General features: G+C 37.4%; 1 protein-coding gene across 1 annotated transcript in view; it reads right to left on the bottom strand.

Annotated features, from left to right (window-relative positions):
• LOC104807700 (trafficking protein particle complex subunit 12) overlaps positions 1-151 on the bottom strand; it is a 2,271-nt gene extending 2,120 nt beyond the window's left edge. Inside the window, exon 1 of the mRNA XM_019201827.1 lies at positions 20-151. Coding sequence (XP_019057372.1) covers positions 20-80 — 61 coding nt within the window. The 5' untranslated portion in view covers positions 81-151. The remainder of the gene's footprint in view (positions 1-19) is intronic.
• Between the last annotated feature and the right edge of the window lie 11,302 nt (positions 152-11,453).

Here is an 11,453-nt window from a genome sequence, read left to right as displayed (position 1 = left end):
CAGCCGCCAGTGCCGGCGGTTTCTACGGTGGCGGGACCGATTTCGGGTGGGGTTCCGGGTTCGGACAAATCCGGGTCCATTGTTTGGTGGTGAGTGGTGACTACGTGAGGATTAGCGAAGACCTGCGAGATTGTTAAACGGCGGAAATGGCAATTTCAAGGGCACATTTTTATCAGTCGTGATTAATTAATTTATTTTCTCAACACAAAAAAAAAATTAATTTCGATTTTTACAATACCGGAAACTAGATAATTAACTGAATCGTTAATGGCATAAAAATATAATTTTTGTTGCAAAAATAATAATAACTAAAAATGCAAAAAGATATAGGAGGAGGCAGAATGTTTTTCTTATTATTTCTTTTGTTTTTTTTTTATGTGTTTAGGATTATAAATTTATAGGTTTTAGAAAAAGAAAACAACATTTTTGAATTAATAAGAAAAAAAATTACATGAAAATATTAAATATAGATATTTATAGCACTTTTACGTTTATTTCTTAACATTCCCCTTTGAATGTCTATTGATCACAAGATATGTTTTGATATCGTCTCGTTAAAAACCTTAACAAGAAAATCCAGTGGGACAAAACTTAGTGAAGAAAAAAAGACTCCAATACATATCTTTTTTTCTTGGAAAAAATCATCATTTTATATCTTTGAAACGACGCATCTCAATCATATGTACCATCTTTTTATATTTCGATATGGGTAGAGATTTGGTGAATAAATCTGTTGGATTCTCACTTGAATTAATTTGATGAACACTTATTTTATTTTACTCTTTTCTTGGAGATCATGAATGAATAAGAACTGTGATTAGATATGCTTCGTTTTGTCACCTTTGATGTAGTCATTCTTTAACTGCGCTATGTATATAATATTATCTTCAAATAACATTGTAGGAATATCTTTATCGGTTAAAAGACTACATGATCCCCAAATATGGTGAGTATCGACCTTAACCAAACACATTCTCGACTTGCCTCATAAATCGCCAATATTTTTGCGTGATTAGTTGAAGTTGCAACTAAAGTTTGCTTTGTAGAACGCCAAGAAATTATTGTTCCACCATAAGTGAATACATATCCTGATTAGGAGCGAGCTTTATGCGGATATGATAAATATCCTACATCTACATAACCAATTAAATCTAATTTGATCATGTTAGAGTAATATAAATCCATATTCATAATCCCTCGGAGATATCTAACTACATGTTTTACACCATTTCGATGTCTTCGAGTTGGTGAAGAACTATATATTGCCATCAAACTTATGACAAAAGATATATCAAGATATGTATTATTAGCAAAATACATTAATGCTACAATAGCACTAAGACATGTCACTTCATGGCCAAATAGTTCTTCATTTTCATCACGAAGTCTAAATACATCTTTATTAACATTTAATGACCTCATTACCTCGAGAGAGTATTTAATGGTTGAGCTTTATCCATATAAAATCTTTTAAGTACTTTTTCTACATAAGTGGATTGATGTAAGAACTAAGAACCATCTTTCAGATGTTCAATTTGAAAACATAAACAATATTTTGTTTTTCCAAGGTCTTTCATTTCAAACTCTCTTTTTAAACATTACGCAACTTGTAATGACTTTTCAGAAGAACCAATGATATTTAAATCATCAACATAAACAAAAATTATGACGAATTTAGATCCTATGTTTTTTATGAATACGCATGGACGTATAGGATCATTATTATAACATTCTTTTGTTAAAATTTCACTCAAACGGTTATACCACATTCGTTCTGATTGTTTTAATCCATACAATGTTTTGTTTAACTTTACTGAGTAAATTTTTCAAGAAATATCAATATGTGTTTCAAGCACTTTAAATCCTTCAAGGATTTTCATATAAATATTATGATTTAATGATCTATACAAATAGGTTGTGACTACATCCATGAGACGCATTTCAAGTCTTTCATGTACTACAAGACATATTAAATATTAAATATTATTGCATCCACCACATGAGAATATGTCTCTTCATAATCAATACCAGAACATTTGGGTAAAACCTTGTGTAATAAGTCGCGCTTTATATCTGATAATTTCATTTTGTTCATTTCTTTTCCTTATAAATATCCACTTATAACCTACTGGTTTAATGTGTAATACCCCGAATCCAGATTTGAATGTTTACTTAGTTTCGGAAAAAAAAGAACTAGATCGACGATCCTTAAAAACCTTAAAAATGGACTATAAGGTGGCGGAAAAAGGCCCGGGAATCACCACGTGCGAAAAAGACGAGAAAAAGGTGAAAAACGGGAAACATGACGCCTGGACCGACCGATCCAAGAGGCAAATCGACCGTCCAGCCCGACAAGCACATGTGTGATCCAGCTCGAGTTGCCGACTTCTACTAACTTTTTTTCGCATGTAGGTCGCCAAATGATGCGTCGCGACCACCTAGGACCCTCCATGATGCAGGCTTTACACTGGGAATGGGTAGAGCCCATCTGACTCATCCTTGTCGACGAAACCCCCTGCAAAGATGACATCTCAGCCATTTTCTCTGCAGAGGAAGAACATAAGAGAAAGAGAAGAAAGAGAGAGAGAGGGAGAGAAGAGAAAAGGAGCTCGGGGAGGAAAATAGGGGCAGCCTTAGAAGGTCTGGAAGGATCGCCGAAAAACAACACGAACTCCGGCCAAAAATCAGATCCGAATCTGATCAAAGGTGAATGGCTTCAGTTAACTCTGTGTGAGCTTGTTTTCATCGTCCGACTGTGTTAGATCGATGATTTGTTGTATGATTTAGAAAGAGGGCATTGCACTTAACGTTTAGAAATAAACGGAGCTCGATTTGGTTGAAAAATGAATGAGATATGAATGAATGAAGACCGAAGAAAAACTGGAAAGTGTAGAAGCGTAAATCTGTTCTACATAAATACGAATCATTTCTCATCCTGTGACTGCAATATTTCGATAATTAGTTGACTGGAATTGAAAGAGAACATTTCACTGAACATTTAGAAGCAACCGAAGCTTAATTTGAATAAGAAACGAGGGAGATATGACCAATCAAAGCCGGAGGAAAAATCTGGAAATCTGGAAAAATCACGATCTGTTCTTCGCCCAGGACCCAGACCGACTGGTATATGCCCTGGACTGACCGGTATGGCCTGTGAAAGAAGAAATCAAGCCAAAACAAATGTTGGACTGACCTGTCCATCACCCGAACCAACCGGTCCAGACCAAAAATGAAAAATTATGAGACCGAGATATCTCGGGACTCAACGGAACACCTGAACCGACCGATCTAGTGTCTGGATCGACTGATCTAGACCAAAACAGAAGAAAAATGGTCTCGGGATGAACCAGAAGATCTAGACCGACCGGTCTAGTGGTTGGACTGGTTGGTCCACACTAGAAACGCGCTGAAGACGGACCGATTGGTCTTGGGAAGAAACAGAGACCTTGGACTGATCCGATCCATTTATAGACCGACCGAACTATGGAAAAACAAGCTTGGAACAACGAGAATTCGTAAGAGGAAAAGAAAGGAAATAAACTAAATAGCTTTAATGCATGGTAAGGCATGAGACAAACATCGAGTGAAACGTTATGTGTTTATTATGTGGGGTAGTGTCCATGGCATTAAACAGTACCGCAGTCGGGGCCGGGTATCATGACACGTGTGATGGTTGTTGGGGATGATATGCAAGGTGTGTGCCATGTTTGTAGCTTACTCATGTGGTCTACGACGGGGTCGTGGTGTAGCACGTTGGAAGCATGTTTGTAATTGGGTTTCGCCGATGAGCCTCGTATTTAGTACTAGTTGACGAGTTAGTACTAGTGCGATGGGGAGGAACATATGTCCAATGCCGGTTGACGAACTTGGAGTCAGTACTGGTACGTGCGTGTAGTGTTTCTGTAATAGTACTGATTGACGGTGTGGAGTCAGTACTATTACAGAAGCGTGTGCCCATAATAGTATCGGTTGATGACGTGGAGTCAATACTATTACGGGGATATGTGGATGTGGAACCAATGCCGGTTGACGAACTTGGATTCAGCAGTGTGTGTGTGGAAGTGTTTCTGTAATAGTATCGGTTGACGATGTGGAGTCAGTCTTATTACAGAAGTGTGTGCTCGTAGGATGTGGAACCATTATCGGTTGACGAACTTGAGAGTCGGCACTGGTGTGTGTGTATGGGTGTTTTTCTAATAGTACCGATTGATGAATTGAGTCAGTACTATTGCAGAAACGTGTGGATGCGGAGCCAGTACCGGTTGACGAATTGAGTTAGTACTGTGCGAGATATATGATACCCGTAGACGAATTGAGTCAGTACCACTATGTTGGTCAGTTAGACTAGTGAGTCGCATAGTTAGTACCGGACGACGACGTGGAGTCAGTACTTGCTGGGAATTCCTGGGACTATAATATCAGATATCATTGCATACTCGACTCATCTATACCGTTAAGTCTCAAGTCAAACTTGACAACTTAACCTAAGTTAAACCATATTCAAGCTGTGAGAACCACGATTTTCCACCTTCCCTCACAAAGATAATACGGCACGCTCAACTTTAGCATGATCCGTGATACGGACGATCGATACCTTGACAAATGCTCTAGTAATGGAAGATATAAGCTTAGGATTACATAAAAGGGATTTTTAAACCACACTTAGATCAAGCATATATTTTCAAGCTATGAGAACCACCATTTCTCCATCTTGCCTCACCAAGATAATACGACACACCCAACTTTGGCATGACCCATGATACGTACGATCGAGGCCTTGACAAGTACTTTACTCGTAGGGCTCCTAGATCTAACCGGTTTAGGTGCAACGATTGTACCAATCGAATCAAGGATCAACTATTGCTCCTTGATCAGATGTATTACATAATCCGAATAGACCATTCATCCAATATCTTGATTAAGTTACATGTATTCATCCACTATGGACCATCCATAAGGTTGAATCATGTTATTCTAAATCACAGTTGATCGGATTAAGCAACTATTGCTCAAATCAGATCGCGAAACGAAGAACCGAAAATTTTGTTCTGACCTCAGGACGTGGACCGGTCAGTCCACAAGAATACCGGTCTGGTCGGTCCGGAATGTCCAGACCGTTCAGTCTAAACGTCCTGACTATTCGGTCTGCCCTACACTGATCGATCCACACATGTAGATCGGCCGGTCCAGACTTTTCGGTCTAACCAAAAAAAGACAAAACCCTAGACTGATCAGTCCAGGCGAAAACGTGATCAGATCACATTTTTCGTCGTTTCGGCCCCGATTCATACCCGAATTCGACCCAGTTCTCGCCTGCGAACTTAGAACACGAACCCCTTGCACACTATGCAATAGAGAACATGAAATATACTCTAGATCCACAATCAATTCATGCATAGTATCAAAGCAAACATGGATTTAACGATTTAAACCCTATAACGTGTGTGATCGGGTTCTACAAAATCATACAAAAGAACCAGGCTCTGATACCACTGTTGGGAATTCCTATGATCTCTACAGCGAATCTAATTCCTATGAGATCGGTTCTAGGGTTTGTGCAGCGGATGTAAAACAAATTTTTTTCTATAAAACTCTAAAACCAAGCATGCATGATTTCGTAGAAACGTTAGAACACTTACCTCAATCGATCCGGAGCCTGTTTCAATTGACGTGTTCGTTCGATCACAAAGGTAAGAAGACTACCTTGCCCTCTACACGAATCCACACGACGGAAAGGATTCCAACGGACTGGAACTTGTTTGCTAGGACTGAAGAACTCGTTCTCCAATGCGCAAGGGTTTCAGGGATCTTTTTTTCTTCGTTTTGGATCTCCAAAACCTCTGAAAAAGTCTAAGAAATCGTCCTACAAAGATTATGAGGCGTTCCCCAAGTGTTGGTTGTCCCAAAACCCTAATTAGAGTGAGATAAATAATTTCCAACGCCTAGACCGATCGGCCTAGAACTTTTCCCGCCTGAATCGATCGGTCTGGAACTTTTCCGGACCGAACAACGCTTGTTCACGATCTCTGGACCGGTCGATCTGGCCTCATGCCACCGGGAATTTCTCGTCTTTTCTCGTGCATTTGTTCTTTTCTATGTGTGTGACCCTGTAGACTCATCTGATATAGCAGTATAACCCGAAATCTCTATTTCGGATATACAAGTCATAGGCGGTCTCTAGCAAGACACTATGACTACCTATCTCGAATAGAGTTTGTTCGTGATCTTACGAACGTCGGTGATGATTCCGGTTGATGATTCTTTTGTATCACGATATCATATGTTGAACATAAGGCATGGAAAAGCCATCTTATCTGATTCGACTGCTTTCTCGTTCAATGAGTTCGACTGTGCGAAATAGACGATGTTCGTCTATAGTGTGGCCACAGATTTCTACAGTCTCGCCCACACGAGGGGCACATCGATATCTCTCTCTTTTATGAGAGATATAAATCACATCTTGACTATCTACAATCCAGCACATGATTCATATCATACCTGATACACGCCTTTATAGTCCTCCTGTTACGCAGGACGTTTGCCGTATTCAAAGCACGCAACTCCTCATGTTGGATTCCGTCGACATCTCAGGTCACAGGATCCAATCACGGAACCGTCACATGAGATTTCAGTCATGACGCTAGTCCATGTGACAATCTCATGCGGGTCATTCCAGTATTCCGTTCTCCAACGAATACCTATGATTGTGATCGTATCCAATACCCATAATCTTTATGATACTTGTCCTAGTACTTCATTGTTCCCACAATGACATATGACTAGGAGTTTAGTATTGTTCACAACAATACATGGATTTCATAACATATTAAAGTATGCATAACATGTATCTAAATAAAGCTCATATAGCAGTACATCATAGAGCACTAAACCAACAGTACTGCTGCGTGGGTGAGTACCGAGAAACCATGTAATCGTGTCAGTTGACGAATTGAGTCAGCACGATTATATTGGTGGGGACTAGTGTTGGTACCGGTTGACGAATTGAGTTAGTACCACATCTATGGGATTACCTGATGCGTTATCTGGGCAGTACTCGTTAACGAATTGAGTCAGTATTGTCCTGTTGGCGAGGATTTGATGGATTAACCCTATGATGTGATCATACGAGCATGATTGTGATTGTGATTTTGTTTGATGTGATATGAGGATGTGCATGATGGTTTATTATGTGTTTTATAATTATCGTTTTAACATCGTTCTCACTAAGAACGGGTTTACCGGGTTCAACCCTGGTCATTTACTAAGCAATTGTACTTAGCCCTCGTGGTTCATCTTTTTCAGATCACGAGAAGCATGTGTAGCGACTTGGACGATGACTGAAGATGAGGCAGCATCACGTACGGATTTGATTGTATAAAATTTGGGAAGGATGTTTTCCCTTGCGTTTTATTTTAAGTTTGGCATGTGATTTTTAAATTGTTGTATCAAATTATTCCGCTGCGTATTTCTGAAATAAATATTTTAAAAAAAAAATCTCGTAATTTTTTGTTATGTTATTTTATTAGTTTTAGTCCATGTGGCACATCATGTTCACGAAAAGCATGATACGGGTGTCTGACAACATGTATTTTGGTGATATTTTGGTATAAGATGTCTAGTGCATTTTACTCGTTTTTGCATATTTATAGGCATTCTAGAGTACATTTGGTCTCGATATTGCTTGGTTGCTTTCTTTAGTGTCAAAACAGGTATTCATGCATAAAAGTGAACAAAAGGAGTGGAAAACATGGACTACGGAATATCACAGACGAAACGGGAACATTTGGAGTTATTCCGGGGAAAAACACGAAGCCTAAAAAGTCAGATCTTGCAAGTCCAATAACTTCCACTCTACAAGTCCAAATTGTGCGTTGTCTACCTCATTGGAAAGCTCTCTTCAATATCTACGCTAAGATCGCATAAATCCGATATTGGAGCAGAAAGTTATGAGCAAATCTGTCAAACATGTTCGAGTTGAAGAATCGACACGGACCGTGTTGAATTCGACACGGTCGTGTTGTATCCGTGCTGAAAAAAGTGAAGTTTTGCTCAGAGAATTGACATGGACTGTGTTGTCATTCGACACGGCCGTATTGATTCAAACTCTCTCGTGTTCAGTCCATGTCTAAAGTGCATATTTTTAACAGAGAATTGACACGGACTGTGTTGCATTCGACACGGCCGTGTTGCATTACGGAAAAACTTCATATTTTGCATCCGGACTTTCGTTTTCAGCAAAGAAAGAAACCGAGCCGCCGAACCAATAAAGATGGGACATCTTAGACTTCAGAAATCATCGAGAGATCACGGTAGAAGCCAGAGACCTCGAGAGAGAATCAAGACGGAGTTTTCCGGGAGCAGAGATTGAAGAATCGTCGTCGAGAGATCGCTACAAGTCTTCTTTATCTGTTTCTATGTTTCTTCTTATTGATTTGAACTCGTTCGTTGTTATGGGTAGTAAGTAGTCGTTTCACTGTAGCTAGGGATTTAGCCTTGTAGGGATTTGTTTGGTTTTTATTTTTCGAGACTACGTTATCGATACTCGTCGGTTTGATTGATTTGAGTTTATTGCTTTTGATCTTGTTGGCCAGTTGATTGATTGAATTTAGATTCTGATTAACAACGAGAGTTGGAATTAGATTCGGAACGAATTCATTGAATGAATTGATTAAGACTATTTAAAGATAGGTTAATCGGTTTAGGAACTGTGATAGTGATCATTAATGCATTTGATATTTTAATCTATTAGGTTGAGAGATCGATATGTTAAATTATTGGATAGTGGATTTAGGACTTGAGAGAGCCAAATCTGATATTAGAACTTGAGATCCCCGATTAGGGTTCGATATTCGTAGATTCTCCATCCTTAGAAACAATCCATGCGCGTTAAGGTTTTCCTGAAGCTAAGGTGGTTTATCTATCTGATTTTACTTAGTTAGTTTATTGCTTTATTTTCGATATTCACATACTTCATTCCATATTTCATGGTCTAATTCTTGATCGAGTCTTGTTCCTAGAGTTAATTATTCCTTGTGTTCGACCCTGGTACTACAGTTGATCTGTATCCTTGCAGTATTCGCTGTATCTAGGTTTTTATCACTTGAGCATTATTTCTATACCTAGATTTGCGTTATCAGTGTCACATAATGCCTTTCGGTGTTTGGACTACTGGTCCAAAGACATCTCGTTTTTTAAATGAGTTTAATTCCGACTTGATTGCCTCTTTCCATTTTGGCCAATCAATTATATTTTTACGCTCTTTCATAAAGGTAGGTTCATGATCCTCATTTTCGATTATGATATCGCGCGTTATATTATATACAAAAACATTGTTGACAATTATATTATTTTGGTCCCATCATTTTTCCGCAGTGACGTAGTTAATCGAGATCTCTTCATTTCATTTTCATTAATTGTAGGTACCTTCTTCTTTTCATTATTAACTATGCCAACGGTCTCTTCTGGAGAAATATCATCGTTTTTATCATCATAATTATTTGTTTCTTTTCTTTTTCGAGGATTTTTATCTTTGGAACCAAGTGGTCTACCATGCTTCACGCGCACCTTAGATTCATTAGCAATTGTAGGTTGCTCTTCTATACATCAATTCTAATCGGAGCATTTACAGCTGGAATATGAGATTTTGTTACTCTTTTGCGGTCAGTAAATACATCTGACAGTTGATTTGCAATATCTTGCAAATGAATTGTCATTTGAAATTCTAATTCACAATCTTTTATTCGAAGATATAAACCTTTTAATGATAATTCATTCCATGATATCTTATTTTTCAGTTGTTTATTATTTCTCCTTAACGTTGGGAATAATGATTCATCAAAATGACAATCTGCAAATCTTGCAGTAAATAAATTTTCAATCATTGATTTAATATATTTGATTGTAGATGGAGATTCATATCCAACATAAATTCTCATCTTTCGCTGAGGTCCCATTTTTGTGGATTGTGGACTAATTAGAATATATACCGTATATCCAAATATTCGTAAATGAAAAATATTTGGTTCATGACCATGAACCAATTGTAACGGGAAAATATCATTATAATTTGTTGGTCTGATGCGTATAAGTTATGATGCATGTAAAACAACATGTCCCCAAGACCTTATAGGGAGGTTAGATTTTATAAACATAAGCCTCGCAATCCATTAGATTCATTTTATAAATGATTCCGCTAGACCATTTTGAATGTGAACATAAGATACAAGATGTTCCACTTTTATCCCAACCGACATACAATAATTTATAAATGATTGGGACGTAAATTCACCAGAATTATCGAGTCGAATTGTTTTTATCGGATAATCAGAAAAATGTGCCCATAATCGTATTATTTATGCAAGTAACCTTGCAAAAGCCAAATTACGAGATGATAATAAGCACACATGTGACCATCGAGCTGATATATCGGTCAAAACCATAAAATATCAAAATGGTCTACATGGAGGATGGATTGGACCACATATATCATCATGAATTCTTTCCAAAAATGTTAACGATTCCTTTTTTATCTTAGGAGGTGAGGGTCTTATTATCAGCTTTCCTTTAGAATATGCAACACAAGAGAATTCCTGAGATTGAAAAATCTTCTGGTTTTTCAATGCATGACCACATGAATTTTTAATAATTTTTCGCATCATCGTTGCACCAAGATTATTTGTAAATTTCTGGTTTAGAATATCAATAAATATTGAATTTACTGTATTATATGATTCACTCATTCTCATAGTTATATAATATAACTCAGATGAGAGAGAATGTAATTTTTCTAACACATATCTCTTTCCCATCATAATTGAGGTAATATAAAGATATTCGATATTTCCTCCATTCATAGTCTCCATATGTTATCCATTTAAACGAATATCCTTAAAACTTAATAAATTTCTTTGAGACTTAGGCGAAAATAATGCATTTTCGATAACGAGTTGTGTCATTGGGCATAATAAAATTTACTCTTCTGGAGCCCTCAATTATCTTTGCACATCCTGATATAATATTGATATATACTTGATTATTTCTCAAATTCAAGAAATATTTTTTATCTTTAAGAATAGTGTGCGTTGTCGCATTGTCTATAAGACATATATCCTCAACTTAAAGTTCAAAATGATATTTATCCATAATTTATAAAGAATGATAATAAAAATTGAATAAATGGAAAGTAATATAAAATATGTATTAATACCGAATAAAATGACTAAAAACTATAAAAATAACCAAAATGGAAAATGTAAGTTATTAGATAGATCTATAACTTTTCTAATATACAAAAGCCATATATATGGCGAGTGTAGACCTCCATAATATGTCCCCGTTTTGTTCTTTGACAAAATTGTTCTCCAAAAGATGCATGTAATTGATCGTGTCCCCGTGGATGAAATCATGTGCATATGCTCTAAGATCGATGCCCACTCGCTCTGCAATCATGGTTA

Source organism: Tarenaya hassleriana, unplaced genomic scaffold (genome assembly GCF_000463585.1).
Source record: "Tarenaya hassleriana unplaced genomic scaffold, ASM46358v1 Cleome13, whole genome shotgun sequence".
NCBI lineage: Eukaryota > Viridiplantae > Streptophyta > Magnoliopsida > Brassicales > Cleomaceae > Tarenaya > Tarenaya hassleriana.
This window is presented reverse-complemented; position numbering and strand designations above follow the sequence as displayed.